The 21047-nt window shown below is 34.0% G+C and overlaps 1 protein-coding gene across 5 annotated transcripts in view; it reads right to left on the bottom strand.

Moving 5' to 3' along the window:
* The window catches only part of ORC5 (origin recognition complex subunit 5), a 94457-nt gene that overhangs the window by 22279 nt on the left and 51131 nt on the right, over positions 1 to 21047 (bottom strand). For 3 of the 5 annotated variants that reach the window (XM_036230287.1, XM_016145921.2, XM_016145922.2), the window contains exon 12: positions 12286 to 12396. The exons of 1 other annotated variant lie outside the window; for it this stretch is intronic. In XM_036230287.1, coding sequence (XP_036086180.1) covers positions 12286 to 12396 — 111 coding nt within the window. Of the gene's footprint in view, positions 1 to 12285; positions 12397 to 12532; positions 15872 to 21047 lie in introns of those variants that run through there. One more of the 5 variants, XM_036230286.1, reaches the window with a different exon arrangement.

Below are 21047 nucleotides of genomic sequence, written 5' to 3'. Positions count from 1 at the left end.
GGTTTCTGTTACCTATGAAGATATATTCTTTTGCCAATAATTTTCAGATTTTATGGGAGTATATACTGCTTCCATAGCTGTTTCCTTGCTTACTTGTCTATTGGGTCAAGTTCAAATTCAAATGAATTAAATTCAAATGGATAAAAAGTAGCCTAGTGAGTGGATTTTCTTTTTCAAAGTCAGGATTCAGATTTTGTGCTAGGAAATACAGAATAAAGTTAAGGGAAAAAAATTGTACTAAAAGTCAGTGACTTCACCTTTAAATTTTAGTCATGTTTCCATTGACTTTTTTCCTCAAAATAAAAATTCTGCTTTTTAGTCCTTGGTTTAAAATAAACAAAGCTCCTAAAAATTGGAAGCATCTTGCTATCAAAGAGAATGGTATTCCCTAGTTTTCATATATTAACAGCATATTGACACTAATTAAAGGAATTTATTTTACTTTAGGTTAAAATAATCAATTTACCTAATTCGAAAGCCAAAGTATATATTATTTCCTTCTGACTAGCTCCTATATCATGACTGAAGCATTCACAAAGAAACATAAAGAATGAAAACCTCCTTATACATGGGATATTTTTTAATTTACATCTTAAATGAGGCTATGCAATATTTGCTTAGTTAATCTCTGTATACTACTACATTCTTTGTTCTCATCCACATAGGGGATGAGTTGATTACTTATGTCTTAACAATAGGAGTTCATGTTCCACAGTGAGAGTTTTTTTCTTAATCTGAGAGGCAGTCATTAACAAGCTTCTGCTGGAAGTGCTTGATGTTAAAACAGTGTGAACCTGTTCCCAGGCTAATAAACTATGTTCTTTCTGCCAACAAAAGGAAATCAATTTACAAATGTAATTAATTTTCAACATGCTCATTATTTTTATACTTTTATAGGTTGGAATATATGTCAAATGATTTGTGAAACAGCCTATCCTGCTTGTCCTAAAGGAGCTTTACAATCTAAAACATATTAAATTATTTAAATAAAAGAACTTAATATGTGAGGTTCACACAATCCAATAAGCACTACATTTGACATGATTTCAGGTGATGTGATAGTTTATGAGCATAAGGCATATATCGAGAGACTTCAACTGACATTTTTACACACATTAGGTAGATAGAAAAATACTGCCAAAGATGTTCAACTTAAAATGATCACCTCTGGAAATTCATTTTTTGAACTTTTATTTCACACACAAAAAAGCAGGGAGTGGATTGTTAGCCTTCAAATGTGCTCAGGTAAACAAAAAGTGGCATGTATGTTTATACACACAGGAACTAAAGATAGCACCTCTCACCTCTGGAACTTATTAGCACTTAAATGACTGCAAATCTCTATCCAGAAACACCATAACTGCATGCTTAGGGGAATGGGAAGTCATTCATTGAGTGAGTAAATCCCATGTTCAAGGCACTGTGCCCAAGACACAAAAATGAAAAGACAAGGCCTTTAGGTATTAGGAAGACAAACATAATAAAATGGTAATGGGCACAATATGAGAGTTATGCTGGTGAGTGATATGTATAAATGCAATTATCTGATTATAGAGAAGGGAATGACTAAGACAGAGGGAGGCAAAATGTGAATTCATTGAGAAATGACATTTGATGGATGGACCACAAAGCATAAAAGAGAGTTCATTTCAACAATGGCAGGAGGATAGCACATGTAACAATACAGAAAAAAAATTGGTGTATTTTCAGGGAAGAAACAGCTTATTGTAAATAGCTTTGAGGGTGAATAAATAAAGTGGCAGAAAATGGGGCCAGTATGTGCAGGGCCTTACAAGAAATGCTATGAAATGCAGACTTGGTTTTATAGATAATGTAATTCATTTAAAAAATATAAGCAGAAAACAAGACCAAAAGTTTTTTTAAAGATTTATACTAATACTGTATAGAAAATGAATTGGAAAGTGTCTGTTGACAGGGAAAGCAGTTAAGATGCTGGTGCAATAGATGAAGCTACAGATTTAAAGCAATGGCAGTGGGGATGAGAAGAAAGGAAGAAGAGACATTTGTATTTAGAAGGAAAAAATATACTGAACTCGACTAAATGGAGTGAAAACAAGAGAAGGTTCAGAGATAATTTCTCTATTTAACTGAACCTATTTAACTGAACCTATTTAACTTAACCTAGAAATCATATATTATCTTTGTTTCACACCTAACACTGTACATGTCACAAAAAATAAACATATTTATTCATGTCAAGAAAGACATGAATAAATGACTAGTTTTGAAATCTAAGTAAAAATTAAAAAAATCACAGAAAAAGGTTCAGAGAATAATTTAGTTTGGGATGTATCATACCCTAGATAATAGCTGGCACATTCAGATATTAACATTCAGGAGTCGATCTGGGTCCAGAGCCAGAGGATGAGGACTAGAGATATAGAATTCAAAAGATATCAACAATATCAACAAAAGATATCAAGCATATACAGAGCATTTGAAGCCAAGGAGTCAATAAGGCAGTTCCAGATAAACCTAGCTCTCTTTCTTATTCCTAACTATTGGGATAAGTCTTATTCCATTCTAAGACTTCAACTCTCTACAGGTGCTTGAGTGCTCATGGTGAGGGAGCAGTTAGGTTCTATAGTGACTTGGTACTGAGGACCCTAATTTCTTATCTGGGGGAAAGGAAAAGGACTTTTCTACAGGATCAGCAGCTGAAATATGTATAGGCAGGTGAGGCCAATCTCCTCCAAAGGAATTAGCTGTGAGCTGACAAAGAATCAAGAAAATTTCTCACTGGAAACCATTACCTTAAGCATCAACATTTCTTTTAATCATCCTTTTATAGAAATATTTTAAAATGCAGCACACCTCCATAATGTTAGATTTTCCGAAATCATTTATCTCCTAACGTGTTATTAAAACATCTTTTCTCATCAAACCAATCTAGTCACACTGCTCTATCTCATGGGTGTATCTGCCTTTATGTTTATTATATTAACAGTACATATTTTCTTAAAGAGGTATGTGCACACAAACTCTTTTTCGTACTCTCAGAAAAAAAACAATTGCCAAGGCAAATAAAATTAATTGGTATTGAATACATGTCCTCCCCCAAAATGAATAAAACACATACAATTGGTATATTTATTAGAAGCATTATAAAAGACTGCCTATGAAAATAAGGTATCAATGTACTATTTATTCAAAAATTGAAAGTCTAATTTATGAATTTTTTAATCCCTTAGGTAATATTTTACATATCACCCTTGAGCAATGGTTCCATTTTTCTAGAATTCAGTAAAAATACCTATTACCAGGATGACAGATTCACAAAGGTAAAGTTGTTACACTGAAGAAATTTAACACCAGCTTCAGGGAAGACACGAGTAGAGGTAAACACTGTTCTTTCACAAATAAAAACAATAAAGACAACATTTTACCCCCAGATAATAGAGTAAAATACACTGTGTTTCTTATTATCTTTGGTAATGATTAATTTCAGTAGCCCTTACAACAGAAGTACAGCTAGGGAAAATCAGAGATCAATCTCACTCTTTTCAAATATGAAACATCCCAAAACAGCTTTTAAAAATCTCCTGAAATTAGTACCTCCTGCATAGTGGTCTGATAGCAGAATAGTAATACATCCACACCAGGGGTAGGAGGAGATTTGAGAATCTAATTTACTGCACCAGTGGAGATGGAGCATCATGGCAGTAAGGCTCTTCACTACTAGAGACCGGCCCGCCACGTCAAACAGCACCCCTGCTGACCCATTCATCAGCGAAGTAGGCATTAAATAAGGGTTCTTTACCATCTTTGGAATGGAATGCCTGACAATCTCAGTTGTGGTTAAGAAAAAAACATAGTAAAATTATTAGAAAATGTTAGTGTTCAAGATATTTTCTGTGATTTACATAATTTACCTTAATAGTATCAAGTATTTAAGTTGGATATTAGAGACACTGGAATGCTGGTACAAGCCAATTGAAGGACAGAGAAATTCAAATGAAGAACAGAGAAATTGAAAAAGAATAAATAGCTTTTTACATTTTCTAAATGCTAGTATCCAAGCAATGTTTAGAACAATTGTCCCTTTTGTTTACCCACTTTAATATCTATAAAGATAATTCTCATCCTCAAATCAACTTTATGTGAATATATTACAGCTAGATTTCAGGATATTACACTTTGTTTTTGAGGTTCAAATTCTTATCTAATCAATATATGCATTAGATAGTATTGATTAACTATGAATTCTGATGTTATGTGACTAGCATTTGATAAATGTTATTACTTTTGTAGAAATGTAAATCAAACCATAATATTATATAGTGTACAAGCTAATTTTTTTTAAGGTAAACAGGTTTTAAACTTTATAAATAAAGTCTATAAAATCGGTTATTTGGTTAAAGTGCTTTTGGTTAAAAAAAATCCATAAAAGTAGTTTGAAATACTGTATATAAAAGAGTAATATAATGAGTATAACATTTAATCATAAAGTATTTGAAATACAGCCATGTGACTTTTTAGGAAGAGCCACTTAGTTTCTAATAGGCTACTTACAATGTACTCCTTAGTTGTACACAACTTAAGTTTCAAGTCTTAATCAAGACTGATACTAGTAAACATAACTAGTTATAACCAAATTTAATTGATTAGCAAAATTTAGTTATGACACAGTATCAAACAATCATGCTCCACAACGCTAAGTTCAAGGCATGTCAGAAAAAAAATTCAACAGATTATTTTACTGGAAAAATACACTTAAATAACTATATTATCAAATAACAGGGACTACAAGTAAAAAATCCTACTTTTACTTATTCACTTTTAAGTATTTAAATGTAAATTTTCACTTAAGTATTAGTTCCTTCAGCGAGTACTCTGTCAACTCTAGCATAAGCTAGAATCTGGCAACTGCACCGAATACAAATGAAAGGCAGTAGAAGTCACAGACTGACTGATAAGGTCCTTGAGGGCAAGAAATGCATTTTCCCCACTTTTGTATTCTCTTTACCCAACATAGTTCTTGCAATATAGCAGACCCATAATAAGTTATCTGTTAAACAAAATTTTAAACACAGAAAGAAAAATTTATTCCAACTAGGGAAAAAAGTGAATACTGACTTTGAAGTTTGAACTAAAGTATTATTTTTAAAAATTTTGAATTAAATCATTTACAAAATGTGTTCTTTACTTTAAAAAATGAAAAATTATGTAAATTTACTATATATTTACCTATATGTGAAGACGAATGCCAAAAACCTGTTTTGGTTTAATAAAACGTTAACTGCCCTAATAAGTACAGCAAAAACATCTTCCTATAGCAATGGTAAATTAAGAGATGAAGCACCCACTTCAAAACACTCTCCTAGAGAAAATAGCTAAATTATCATTCTTCTTTTTAATGATAAACACATTGGAAAGTATCTACATAATTAGTTTAAATATATCATGTATGGTTCAGAAACAAACACCTAATGAGTAAAAACTATAAGGTTATCAAAAGCTATAATTAATTACAGCTTATAATTCAGTTGCCCTGTCTTTTGATTGGAGCATTTACATTGAATATAATTAATGGTAGGCAGTAATCATTGCCACTTTATTATTCATATATACATATTTTTTCTTCTTCTTAAAGAAGTCCCTTTAATATTTCTTGTAATATTAGTTTGGTAGTGATGAACTCCTTTAGCTTTTTATTGTCTGGGAAGCTCTTATCTGCCCTTTGATTCTAAATGACAGCTTTGCTGGGTAATCTTGGTTGTAGGTTCTTGCTTTTAATTACTTTGAATATTTCATGTTAATCCCTCCTGGACAGTAAAGTTTCTGTTGAGAAATCAGCTGATAGTCTTATGGGAGCTCCCTTGTAGGTAACTGGTTTTCTCTTGCTGCTCTTATTATTCTTTGTCTTTAACCTCAGCCTTTTTAAATATGATGTGTAGGCTTCTTTGGGTTCACCTTGTTTGGAACTCTGTGCTTCCTGGGCTTTTATGTCCCGGTTAGGGAAGTTTTCTGTCATTATTTATTCAAACACGTTTTCAATTTCTTGTTTTCTCTCTTCTCCTTCTGGTACCTTGTTGCAAATGTCTGTATACTTGATGTTATCCCAGAGGCCTACTTTTTTGGACTCTTTTCTATTGTTGCTGTTCTGATTGGGTGTTATCTGCTACCTTACCTTCCAAATTGCTGATCTGATCCTCTGCTTCATCTAATCTACTGTTAATTCTAATGTATTTTTCATTTCAGTTATTGTATTCTTCATTTCCAACTGGTGTTTATGTTTTTTTTATCTTCATTTTTAGGTTTCCTATCTCTTTGTCGAAGTTCTAAGATCACAGAGCATCCTTACAACTAGTGTTTTGAACTCTGCATCTGGTAGATTGCTTGTCTTTACTTGGTTTCTTTTTCTGAAGCTTTGTTCTATTCTTTCATTTGAGATGTTTGTCTCCCCATTTGGGCTGCCTCCCTGTGTTTGTTTCTATTTATTAGGTGGAGCTGCTATGTCTTTCAGTTTTAGTAGAGGCCTTAGGTAGTAGGTGTCCAGTGGGGCCCAGTGGTGCAATCTCTCTGGTCACCTGAGCCATGTGCTCCAGGCATGCCCCTTGTATAGGTTGTGCATGCTGTCCTGTTGTAGTAGAGCATTATTTGCTGTTAGTACAATAAGACGGATTGACCCTTGGGCTGACTGGTTGTGAGGACTGGCAGTAACTATAGTGGAGGAGCTATTGTGCAGAGGCTAGCTCTATGAAACAGGGTTCACTTTTGCAGGGTGCTGGTGCCTGCCCAGTCTGCTCTCTTGGTGTGTCTTTTATAGGTAGTAGGGTGGTGCTCTGGTGTGATCAACACATCTGGCCACCAGGTGTGTTAGTTTTGGGGCCTCTTGGGAGCTCTGGTACAGGCCAAGTTCAGCCACTGCCTGTGCCCTGCCCAGGGCTACTGGGTACGAGCTACAAAATGATCTTCAAATTGTTGCCGCTTGTGCTGGGCTCAGAGGTGCCTGGGTAAGGCTAAACTGTAAACTGAGGCCAGCTGCCACTAGTGCTGGGCTTGGGACTGCTTAGTAAGAGATATGAGGCATACCAAGGCCAGATGATGCTTGTTTGGGGTTGGTGAACCTTTGAGAGATTTTAGGATGAGCGAAAACAAGTCATTTGTATGGAAAAGCCACCAGAGATGGCTTACGTGGGCCTACAAATTGGATGGGGCAGGATCTCAGGTAATCACCAAGGTTGGGCAAACCATGTTAGCCAGGTTGATGGAGACTCAGATATGGCGCTTGCCTGCATCTGGACCCTGAAGCCAGATAACTCAGTTCCTCTTCCTCATATGTACCTGGTGTCTTTCGAGCTGCTGCCCCTGTGCTGGAGCTCAGAGCCAGTGAGTCTGTCAGTAAGTCAGCCTGTGTGCAGGTCCTTTAAGAGGAACACCTGGGACTCCAGCAGCCCTCTCTCTCTCATTCAGCCAGGGTCTCCACTAGTCTTCACAGCCCGAAGTTGTGCGGACTTCTTTTCCTGGTACTGGAAACCTGGGCTTGGGAGCCTGGTATGGGCTGGGACCCCTCACAATCACAGCTGAGAATCCTCTCCCGATTTTTGATGGCCGCACATGGGTGTGCAACCACCCTGTTCTGTGTCTGCCCCTCCTATCAGTGTCGACATGTCTTCTTTCAATTCCACAGGACTTCAGTTCAGCTAGACTCCTGGTGATTCTCAATGATGATTCTTCTTGTAGTTGTAATTTTGAGATGGCCATGAGAAGAGGTGAGCACAGTGTTTACCCTATTTCACCATCTTGACTGGAACTTCCCAAAATGCTTTTTACTTATACTTGAAGAAATAAAGATAAATTTATAGGGACATTTAAATTTAATTTTTCCTTATTAAATTATGTACAAATATGAAGCCATTCAGAAACTAGATATTATTTTAAAAAATGCAACTTGTTTATATGGTACATACAGAGAACCATTTTTTTAAAGGAACTATGCTTCTTTTCCTATCTTTCAGCTGTTTTTTAATCTTAATTCAGAGTGCATTATTTATTATAATATATAGTAATATAGTAATTATTTTAAACCTAAATTGTAGAATTAAGTGAATTACCGTCAAAAATAATTTTTCAAAATGCTAACTGATCAAATAAGATCAATGATAATGTGATACAGATATATATGTAATTAAATGTCCCTGATTTTAAAGATAATTCTCCTTTTAAAAGTCCCTTTAAAAATGTGTCTCCATAATTTGAAAATAAACTACTTACCATTTTTACCATCTGGAAAAAAATAAAGCATTATGATTTAATATTTTAAAATAAGTGATATATCTGTACTTCTACTGTCTTCAGCTAACTACATAACTACAGGACTATGAAAAAGGTGGGTAAAACTAAGTAAAAGATAAAGACCAAAAGAATAAAATAGATTATTCAAAAATTTCCAAATTATCATTCTTCAAAAAAAAAAAAAAAGAAAAAAAAAGAAGGTAAAAAGGCATAACATGCTCTTAATACACTTCCAAGAAAAAAATGACAATTCAATAGTATTTCTTTTAAAGATGATAAATGGTGGTCGAAAACACATCTCATCAAATGTTTTGAAAGTAACAAACTTTACTATTTACTGTATCTAAATTATACAGTTTCTTCACTTTATCCATGCTGAGAGGAAAAAAATGAAAACGCTGGAATTAATGCTTTGTCATTCACAAAGTTCAGGTATGTATTGAACTACATTTATTTGAATTAAAATTTTTAAAATGATTTATTATCATTACTGCAACATTGCAGTAAATTAGATAAGGCTAAAATTATCTTACATGTCTAAGAAAAATTTAAAAACCATATTTCAATTCAAAAATATGACCATTAATCTAAAAATGTCAAATACACTAATATTCTTTTACTTATTTATGAGACTAAAAATTAATGAGTAGAATTCCATCTAAAATTTAGTAAGGAATAAAAAAACTCATAATACCAACTACAATACTACTATGACTATTATGAATTTTAATAACTTTAAAGATTCCTTAAACTACTACTTTTTAACTTTATTACAGAATAGATTCAAATAAATTTACATGAAATGCAATGAAGATAAACTTTTGCTTCAAGAGAACTTTGAACAAAGATGCCACATTTGATCAATTTATTATATGTGTAAAATTATGAATAATTAGGTATCTGGTAAATCGAGCCATAAAATAGCACATTGCTATAAAACAAACTCAAAAATTGCATATAAAATAAATGAATAGAAAAAAATAATTATCTTCGTAGGCACATTACAACCAATAAAAAGAAATTTAGTTCCAGGCAGAAAATTCGCATGTAACACAATTCATTACCAATTTTATTTACATTTTCATGAAAGTACGTACAGCGTGTGCATGTGTACACATATATATTATTAAACACCTTCAGGTAATTTTATTCATTAAACCAATGTGTTAAAAATAGCTTTCTCTACATATCAAAGACAATATTAAAAAATAAGGTTTCCTGGTTGGTCTTAAAGCTAGAATGTAACAATATTGCCATCTAGTGTTCATATCAAATAAAAACTTACAAGTGTCATACTTTTGTTTTTCACTTAAAAAAATAAAGTGTGAATAGGTTAAATAAAAATTTCCATTCCTAGGGGCAAGAATATAGTTTTGACAGATAAGTAAAAGTAGAAAAACAGAAAAGGTCACTGTGAGTCAATGGAAGGAAAAAGAAAATAAGGCATGTGGAAGAAATACCCTTCTGTTGGATGTGATTTCTGACAAACTTTGTTTTTAAACACAGTATATATGTTACTTGATTATCTTGGATATTTTATTGACTAAACAAAAGTACAGGTCAACTCCTTAGGGTTAGTGATATCATCCCTTTGTAGCACCTACCCTTTGTTTTTCAAATAAAAATCAACTGAGATCAAGTCCTAAGTGATTTGTCATCAAATGAACATAAACAAATTCATAAGAGCCATGTTTTAAATATGTAAAATTTATCGTTTTAACTTCTGCTAATGAAGAGATAAAGAATTAAAAAATTGCTTTAGGTTAAGGTTAAAAAGAATTCCACAACTGTTAAGGCTGAAAAGAATTTAACTTTGTTTAAAAAATATACATTTTAGGCCAAACTGTTACTTAATGACATGACAAGCATTGCTGAAAACAAAGATGGGTGCCACTGTTTATCTATAATCAAGGCCCGCTGCTGGGAAAGTCTTCTTCAAGTCTGGATGTTACCAGTGATTTGCTATGTGGCATTGGGCGGATCTCTTAGGCATTCAGAGCTTCAGTTTCTTCTCTTTAAAGATTAACTTAGTATGTGACAAAACTTTATAAAATGCAAAATGTTCTACTAATGTAAGGTACAACAGGTAAGTTACCCACCAAGATGTGATGGGTGGTGGTGGCAGTCTTATTACTACTAGATCTTAACTACAATGACAGCTACCACCACCATAATATAATCCCATCCACTTTCACAAGTGTGTCTTGTTTTCTTCTAGTCCTACCCCTTTGGTCATATTATCTTCCCTTCATAAATCTCTAGTCTAAAAAAGCTCTATTCACTGGAAATAAGATGTCAGCTAATATCTATTATACTTTCCTTTCATTTACCCATTTTCTCATTTCTGTATAATAAAAATCGATCACTTATGTAAATCAGAAATATTTGAAAAAAAAAATCCTATTCATTCTCCACAGCCCAGCTCCATTTTTCACCTTCTCTGTGAAGTCATCTTTCTTTTATCCTGCCCAATCCAGAAGTGATCTCTCTCTGCTCTAAACTTCTCAGCAGCACTAATTAGTATTAATTTATAGCCTTACATTATTTTTATGTACATGTTTTATCCCCTCAGAATAAGTATGAGATCTCTGAAAAGAAAAAACCTTTATTATCCTTTGTGTTCCGTAGAAAGGTAACATTTGGGCACCTGAGAAGTACAACCACATGTTGACACAAACACCTTCTTGCCCTGTTCAGAAGCACCCCGCTTCCCCAGGCTTTGGCTCTCAAAGATTTACATGTGTCATACCAGCAACATTGTTTAACCTCTCTGAGGCTCAATCCCTGACAGGAAAGATCACAACACCTATTTCATAGTTATGGCAAGAGCAAATACCAAATAAAAAACTCATATATTGGATGTAAAAAGGCATTAATAAAATGTAAAGTTTGATTAAAAATTTAAAAATTACTTAATTTCAAACAAAGCATTTAAATATATATATACAAAATATGTATATATATTATATATATATATATATATCCATCTCTGTAATACAGATTAATACTGATTTAGGATTTTTAAGTTATTGGCATTAAGGCCAGTCTATTCATCTATTTTAGCTAGTTATAGCTTACTAATGGACTAGATCACCTTTCTTCAAGAACATAGAAAAGGTAGATAAAATTTTCTAAGTGCTGACACAAAAATGATCTACCTTCAATGTTGAGCCAAACGAAGAACATATATTTTTGGTTCTCAAAGATTTCTTTAAAAGAAGAATTAAAAGTTACCACCACACATTACATTACAAAATCTAACATCCATTTAGGGCCCAAATTTATTTGTAATGAATTAAAATGTAAATGCTATTTTCATATTTATCAACCTAAAAACATACATAAAACAAAATCCTCATTGTAACATTTCTGGTGACTTTTCTTTTCAATAGTCGCATTTGCTTTTTCTTCTATTCATTCATACTGTGTGCTAAATATTGTTTTTCTGCACCATTTAAGAAAACTATTATGACTATGTTTTTAATAAATAGGTTTTTATTAAAATGGCAACTGAAAAAAACCCTTAACATTTAGTAATTTAATAACTGTCAGTTTCTATTTTATGCTACTGCTGCCATCTAGTGAAAATTTTGAGAACGTAAATCATTCTGGAAAATAGATAATTTTTTAATGCAAACTACCAATCTGTAAGGTATGTGTGTATATATAGAGAGAGATATGAGGAATAAGGATAAGAAGATTACTTCCTGGAAAATCATTTTTTAAATTGTTTTCATTAAATTTCCTTTCTATATTATAATTAATTTAATCATAAAGCTACTCGTTTATTTAATCAGCAATTATAATCATTTAAAAAATTCCTTTATTAAAAAAATCAAGCTGTTTTTATCAAGTTATACCAATAAATACATGTAAATTCAGAAATACTCTCAAAGATTCTATATTTGGAATTTTCAACTACCAAAAACACTATTCATTATATAGTTTAAAACAGTAAATGTGCTGACCAAAACTCTATATGCCTGGAACTCTACCTATTTACCTGAAAAATTCCATAAAGCTTACCTGGGAAAAGATATTTGCTGTTGGAGCAACTCTGCTGTCCACGATACTATATAATATTGCTAATAATCTATCTAGTGGAAAGAGTTTTGGTCCGAGGAGATGATTGCTTGTCTAGAAGGAAAAAGAACATGAGTTTTCTTCTTATAGCAGAGAACTCACTTTCTGCACTATGAATTCCCCGTAACAATATATTTATATTCTACAGTTCCCCAAAGACGCTAACAAGCCAACTTTCAGTCTCTATGTTAAAACTTTATCTGATGTAACCATAATTCAACCCTTAACATTTTCTTCAAGATTTTCTGACTTAACATCAACAAATATTAAAGAATTCACAAGTTATCCAGCCCTATTTTGCTGATGGAACCAGATACTAAGTGACTTAGCCAAGTCATTAGTCAAAACAGCACATAACCAAAATCAAGGTCTAGGTCCTGACTCCTAGTCTAGAACTTACTACTTATTTCTCACCATTCCTCTTCGTGCCACAGACTAGAAATGTATTTGTTCATCATTAATAGTTCTAAAAGGATCAGTTATAGTAAATACTAGCTTAGAAAACTTTTATAATCTGTGAATAATCTGTTGTCCCAAAATAATGTAAAATCCATAAAAAGTTTAAAGACTGTAAAATGTTCATACTGGTGTTCAAAGTCATATGGTACAATAACTTGTCATTAGAAAACTGCAGGGCTCAAGGTCGACTCCTTAGATAATTTTAGTTGCAATGTAAGAATTTAAGTACTCTATATTAGCAATGGCAAATAAAATGAGAATTTATATGCATGGGAATAATTACTTCTTTAAAGAAGAAGGACTGCAAAGAAAAATACCTACTCGGAATTATAAAATGAAATATTTACCTCAGCTATTTATATCTAAAATATAGTTTAGGAACCATTTTTCAAGTCTTGAATTTTGTATGCTTTTCTCATTAAATATGTCAAACATTCAGAAAAATACAGAGGTTAATATAATACCAATGTACTCACCAATAAATTTTATCAAACCCTAACATTATACAATATGTACTAAGAAATAAAACATTAAATTATATTACAAATAAGCTCTAGTCCATTTTTAAACTACCCTACAGAAGTCCATTTTATGGTAAATCACTACCTACTTTAAAAAACTCAACACTGTCCCAAACAATACTGTCATGGACAACCCTGTCACATTTCTCCTTGTACACTTGTGTCGGTTTCTCAAAGTGAGGTTGTTAATTAAAGTACAGGGCAGAGAAAATGTTATGTGTTCACCAATGCTGTTTCTTCTTGGGCACATAGGAAGACTACATTTCTCAGCCTTTGTTGCAGTTAAATGAAGGCCATATGATTAAGTTCTGGCCAACAGAATATGGGTAAAAGTGATGTAAACTACTTCCAAGCCCAGCCTTTCCAACCACTGGCTCCTTTAGTCTTCTTTCTCTTCGGTGGCAACTCTGGAGGCCCCCATGTTTCACTTGACATAAGATGAAAGAATGCCACTCAACTCATAACTCAATTGTGTCATGAGCAATATATAAATCTTTGTTAAGCCACTGAGGGGTAGGTGGGGGATGGGGCGGGGATTGTTGTTGTTGTGTACTACAGCATAGCTCAGCCTACCCTGACTAATACAAAGTACATTCACATATTAACTTTATTTAGGTATGTATCACCAACCTGCAGAATATTGAGGCTCTTAATCTTCCACATTAGCACCAACACTTGGAATCACCAGACTTATTTTTCAGTTTTGCAAGTCTGAGAGTGTAAAGTAATATCTTACTGTTCTTTAAAGTTGCATTTCTCTCATTAGTGACGAGGCTGATAATCATGTCAGGTTTGTTAGACATTCAAGTTCCTTCTTGTATCACCTATTCATTTATCAACTGGATTTTTGCCTTTTTCTTATTGGTTTGTACAAGTCTTTAAAAACTGTGGCCACTAATCAGTTGCCAGTTGTATGAATTCAAGAATAGTGGTTAACACCATGGTAGGCTTTGAAATCAAACAGTCCTGGAATTGGATGCTGGATCCACCACATAAATTATGTAATCTTGGACAAGTTATAAAATTTCTCTTTTATACTCAAGTTTCCTCATCTAGAAATGAGGATAATAAGAGTGACCACATTCGTTAGGTCATTGTGAGAATTAAATAAGATCACATGGAGAGCTTAACAGTGTTTGGCTTGTAAGTGCTCAACAGCTTTTACTTTTACCATCAAGATACACTTGTTTAAACGTTTTTTTCTTTCCTAGAGAAATGTCTTGAAAACAAAATTTTATTCATCTTTTTATCCCTAACACTTGAGGCTGTTCGTTAAATAAATGAATAGATAAATGGATAATGAATTAATAAATAAAATGGTATTAGAGAAAAGAAAGAAAAAAATAAAAGTAAATGTTGAGATATCTAAGTGGAATTGGTGTCCCTGTCCTCATTAACACTTAGAAGTGACTTGAGATTAGTAAAACTCAGCTAATTTCTAAAGTGTTGGGAATAATGTGGAAAGCAATTCAGGCTGAGATTCACATTGTGAAAGCTGCTGTTATTTTTCTGATTTTCACTCTTCTTTTTATTCTGTGATTAGAAAACACATTTCCAAATTAAAGTCGAAGTGTTCTAGTGGCATGTAGGGCATATGATATTTATTTTCTTCACTGAAATGATTCTGTCTGCTATAAATGCAAGCTGGCTTCTCACCTAGAAAGGAAGGCAAAGTCTGAGAAATACCTCACTAGATAGGTCATTAGAGAGGATAAAGACCTGTAAGAATGGAAGAGAATCGAAAAAATAATTATTGAGAAGGTAGAATGAAATAAAAATTGGAGACAGGAACATAAACTTTGAGTTATAAATATTTATGCCAGAAAAACAAAAAACTAGAAACAGTTCAAAAAAGTTGCCTGTAGGGAATTGGACTAAGGGTAAGGAAAGGAAAAAGATTTGCTTCTCCACATAAACTAACTGGCAAGTAATCTGGTACCATACATGTGCATTAACTAAATTAAAAAGTTAAATCTTAAAAAAATCAAATTTCAACTGAGGATACACAGAGAAAAGGAATTCTACAATTGAAGATATGTAATAGATTTAAAATGGCTGTTCGGATAATTATTTGTGGTTTGCTTTTTAATATCTTATGCCTGATTAAATGGAGAGCTACATGAGGGCAGACACATGGACTATTTTGTTCTCTACTGTATTTGCAACATCTAGCAGAATGCTTAGCACAAAGTAAGCATTCAATCAAGATTTCAGGAAGAGGGAGAAAAATATAAAGAAACTAGTAAGTATACATAGCAAGCTTTCAGTTAAGCTCAGGTTTTAAAGGAACATGAACTAAAGACAAAAGAGGCTACTGTAAGAGTCAAATCTATAAGAATAACAGAAGAACTAGAGTTCATCTAGAAGTAGAGACATCTTCGTGATGTCTTTGTTCTGAGAGTTCATTCTGTCAACACTGTCCTTTTCCTGGATTCATACAAATCCACTCATTTCACAAGGATGGTCTCAAATGCCAGCTCCTTCAGTTGTCACTCATCATCATCACTCATATATGTATGTCTCCGTTCTTGAACTTCTTAAATAATTTTCTGTTTAAACAATAAAATTCTTAGCTTTATGTTCATTCTTTAAGTTTCTTCATTCATTCATTCCATTTATTCATTTGTTTAATAAACACCCTTCAAATATAACCAAGTGCTAAGATACTGAGGTGAACAGATAGGCTTCCTTCCCTTAAGGAACTGGTGAGTGAGGCTATTCCTCCACAATTCAACTTCAATTGACTTTTTCTGAAACTTGCCACACACTCCAGCCAATTTTCTTTTATTTCTTTTATATACCCTACACTTTCTCACAGATGCTTCTTGGCTTAAATCTTTCCTCAACTAGAATGTCTTCCTCTACCAATTCTATATATCCATTCTTCACCATTCTTGAGAGCCTACTCACATGCAAACCCTGCCACATATCCTTCCTTGACCAATCCAGCTAGAAGTACTCTCTCCTACAAATCCTTTATGACCCAAAGCAGCCACACATGTAAGAAAGAGGGTACAAAATCAACAATCTGCCTATTGTGGAAAGCCTAACCAGATATGTCTCAGTGAAAGGACATACTAGAAAAATCTTTCCATTATAAGAAAATGGATTTTTAAGGAAATTTCTCTCCCAAACACTGGCATTGCGTGCAGAGAGAGAGAAAAAAAAAGTCTCCCCTGGGGATTTTAACTAGAATCTAAAGCTAACAATGATTTGAATGCAGAATTCACAATCTTTGTGGTCTGAAAATCTCCAGGCTAAAAACTGAACTTCAAATGATCCCAGGTTACTAGTATTCCTAAGTACCTATACAGAAGTAAATGCAAAACCTTTCTAAAGGAACACACCTCAGGTCTCAAAAATTCCGAAGATTAAATAATAAAATGTTCAAGAAACAAGGCATATGTGCATGAGTCAGCAAACATAGAAAATGTGGAATTAGACCAATAAAGAGTTTAAATACTAAAAGACGATAAAGAATATAAAATAGGTTATTTTTATGTTAAAGAAAAATATGACTAGAAAAAGTATAAAAGTGACCAAGCATGAAGTAAACCAATAAACCTTCTAAAAATTACAAATAAGATTACTGAAATTACAAAGGTGATAGAAATAAAAGACAAAACGAAAGAAAAAATCTAAACATAGACCTGAAGAAATTACCCAGAAAACAGCACACAGAGACCTAAGGAAATGAAGAATGAGAACTTAAGAGACAAAGAAAATAGAGTAAGACCTATCCTATGTCTAATTAATATCTCGGAAAGACATATTAGAGAATGGAGGGGTGGCAATATTTGAAAAGTTAATGACTGAGAATTTATCAGAACTGAATAAAGGCATCATTATTCAAATTCAAGAGGCAAAACTGATCCCAAGTAAAAAGAAATCCAATCTCAGAAATACCAAAGTGAAGCTGAAAACACTAAAGGAAAAGAACTTAAAAGCAGCTATGAGAAAATAGATAAATTTTTAAAAAGATTTTTTTTAGCAGGAACAATAAAACCAGAAGACAGTAAAACAATGTCTTCAAAGTACTAAAAAAAAGTTATCAATTTAGAAGTGTACACTTAGCAAAACTGCTTTGAAGACTGAAAGTGAGAAAAAAAAAAGTCACAGGTTCTCGTTTCTGGTCAAGATGGTGGAGTAGGTAAAAGCTGTGCTTGTCTCCTCACACAACCACATCAAAATGACAACTAAACTACAGGAAGCCATTATTAGGAGTCACCTGAAGTTTAGCTGAACGGAAGTCCTACAACTGGGGATATATACAGAAGAGGCCACCTCAAGGCTGGTAGGAGGGATGGAGTTAAGGAATGTGTTGGTCCCATACCCTCCTGTGAAGGTTAAGAATCACAAAGAATATCTCAGTTATGGAGGTCCCCCCAGAGGAGTGAGGGGTTCCAGCCACACGCCAGGCTCCCTAGCGCAGGTTTCCAGTGCCAGGAAGAGAAGTGCCCACAACTTCTGGCTGTGAAAACCACTGAAGATTATGGCTGAATGAGATGAAGAGTGGCTAGAGTCACAAGACATTCCTCTTAAAGGGCCCACACTTGGACTTATTCACTGACAGGCTCAGTGGCTCAGAGATCCAACTCTGGGGCAGCAACCTGTAAAGCACTGGGTACATAAAAGGAGGAAGTGAATTGTCTGGCTTCAGGGAGAGGGCTGGAAGGTCAGCTTTCAGCCAGACAGAAGTGCTGGCAGAAGTTATTGTTACTTTGTTGAGCCCTCGTCGCTCCTAGCACGTAGACAGCAGACTGCAGCCATATCTGAGTCTCCATCGACCTGGCTAACACAGTTTGCCCTGCCCTGGCGATTCCCTGAAACCCCGCCCACCCAACTTATGGGCCCACCCAAGCTTCCTCCAGTGGTTTTTCCATACAAACAGACTGTCTTGGCTCATGATGCAGACAGGGCAGAGGCCTGCTGGCCAGCTTCGGATTGAGATGGAATACCACCTGGGGCTTCATCTGAGAACAACAAACTCAAGAGAAGACTGAGCAGGCACCAGAGTCCTCACAACCAATCAGGGTCAATCCCTACAACTGATGTGCAAACATCAACCAAGGCTCAACTAAAACTGGAAGCACAAACCACCCATACAAGGAACATACCTAGACAACTCAGTTCAGGTGGCAAGGGAAGACTGAGCCACTGGGCCCCAGAGGACACCTACTACATAAGGCTACTCTGCTAAGATCAGGACACACAAAAGCCCTAACTAATACATAGAGACAACCACAGGGAGGCAGCCAAAATGGGGAGACAAAGAAACATGTCCCAGACGAAAGAACAGAACAAAGTTCCAGAAAAAGAACTAAACAAAATGTAAACAAGCAATCTACCAGATGTAAAGTTCAAAACACTGGTTATAACAATGTTCAAATGAACTTAGAAGAATGGATGAACTCAGAAGAAACTTTAACAAAAATATAGAAAACAAAAATAGAGGTAGAAAACATAAAAAAGAAGCAGTCATAAATGAAGAATGCATTACAGGGAATCAACAGATTACATAAAGCAGAGGATCAAATCAGCAATTTAGAAGATAAGGAGGCAGAAAACACCCAATCAGAACAGCAACAAGAAAAAAAAGTCCAAAAGAAATTAGGATAGTTTAAGAGACTGCTGGGACAACATCAAGTGTACTGACATTCACATCATAGGGGTACCAGAAGGAGAAGAGAGAGAACAATGAATTAAAAACCTATTTGAATAAACAATGATGAAAAACTTCCCTAACCTGGCAAAGGAAACAGACATACAAGCCCAGGAAGCATAGAGAGTCTCAAACAAGATGAACCTAAAGTAGCCCACATCAAGACACAATTAAAATGGCAAAGGTTAATCTTAAAAGCAGCAAGAGAAAGCAGTTAGTTACCTACAAGGGAGCACAGCTCCATAAGACTCAGTAATTTTTTCAAAAGAAACTTGGCAGGTCAGAAGAGATTGGTACAAAATATGCGAAGTGATGAAAAGTAAAGCCTACAACCAAGATTACTCATTCTACCCAGCAAAGCTATCATTTAGAATTGAAGGACAAGATAAAAAGTTTCCCAGACAAGAAAAAGTTAAAGGAGTTCATCTCCACCAAACCAGTATTACAAGAAACATTACAGGAATTTCTTGAAAAAGAAAAATAAAAAGTCTAAAATATGAATAATAGATAGCAATAACTACATATCTATCAATAATTACTTTCAATGTAAATGGATTAAATCCTCTAATCAAAAGATAGGGTGGCTGAATGAATAAGAAAACATACCCTTACATATGCTGCCTACAATAGACTCATTTCAGATCAAAAGATACACACAAACTGAAAGTAAAGGAATGGAAAGAGGTATTCTATGAAAACGGAAACAAACAAAAAAGTTAGGGCAGCAATACTTATACCAGACAAAATAGACTTTAAAGCAAAGGCTTAACAAGAGACAAAGAAGGACCCAGTAATCTCACCTCTGGGTATTTATCCAAACAAATCCAGAATACTACTTAAAAGGAACACATGAATCCACATGCCCACTGCATTTTTTTATAACAGCCAAGATATCAAGGCAATCTGGGTGTCCATCAATAGATGAATGGATAAAGAAGAGGTGGTACATATATACAATATTTCTCAGTCCTAAGAAAAGAATGAAATCTTGCCATCTGACACAATAAGGATGGACCTAGAGGGTATTGTGCTGAGTGGAGTAAGTCAGATAGAGAAAAACAAATGCCATATGATTTCACCTACATGTGGAATCTAAAGAACAAAATAAACAAAACAGAAACAAATTTATAGATACAGAGAATATTTTGATGGTTGCCAGATGGGAAGGGGTTGGGAGGTGGGTAAAAGAAAAAAAGAGATTAAGAAGTAGAAACTGGCAATTACAAAACAGTCATGGGGATATAAAGTATAGCATAAGGAATATAGTCAATAATATTGTAATAACTATGTATGGTGTCAGGTACTAGATTCATTGCAGTGATCAATTCATGATATATAAATGTCTAATCATTGTGTTATATACCTGAAATACTATAATATTGTATGCCAACTGTAATTGAAAAATAAAACAATGATTCAGAAAAAAATGAACACACCCAGGTTTTAGCCACTATTAACAAAACTCACAGCTTCTACACTGTGAATTTTATAGTTCAAACTTCTCCATCTTCCGCCAAGAAAAGTAGCAGTGGTTTAGATGTATGAAGTGGAACTAATGCTTCTTTCAATTTCTTCTTGCCCCATATCCCATCTTCAAACGTGCAGATGCTTCTAATTCCCGTTTTCCCAGATTCCTCAGGTCACAACAGTCTGTACTGAAGGTTAGATTTCAGCCTCTTTTGCTGGTTAGTCACCTGCATATCTGTCTATTATGCAATTCTAAATTTTGTGGTTCTCTCATCTGCTTAATCCTCACAAGTTTATCTTTTTTTTCAATATCATTTTTGTGGGTGCTTCAAAGGAGAACAAAAGAAAATCAGCTGTGTTTAATTAAAAATTCCCCAGTGATCTTTTTGATCTACTAATTGACCAAAAAAACTTGTCAACTTTTATCTCTAGTACCAGCTTCTTTGACTGTGCCTTTAATCAATGCATGCAACATAACAAAATACTAGTATATTATAATGGTATCATAGCAATACAAGTAACTTTTACCTAGATAACTAATAAAAGCATGCATTTATCCACTTCCTATAGTATCCTAAATTCATGAGTTTTTCTCA

The sequence above is a fragment of the Rousettus aegyptiacus genome, unplaced genomic scaffold, assembly GCF_014176215.1.
Source record: "Rousettus aegyptiacus isolate mRouAeg1 unplaced genomic scaffold, mRouAeg1.p scaffold_m13_p_13, whole genome shotgun sequence".
In the NCBI taxonomy this organism is placed as follows: domain Eukaryota; kingdom Metazoa; phylum Chordata; class Mammalia; order Chiroptera; family Pteropodidae; genus Rousettus; species Rousettus aegyptiacus.
The sequence above is the reverse complement of the archived record's forward strand: the minus strand, read 5'-3'. Positions and strand labels throughout refer to the sequence as shown.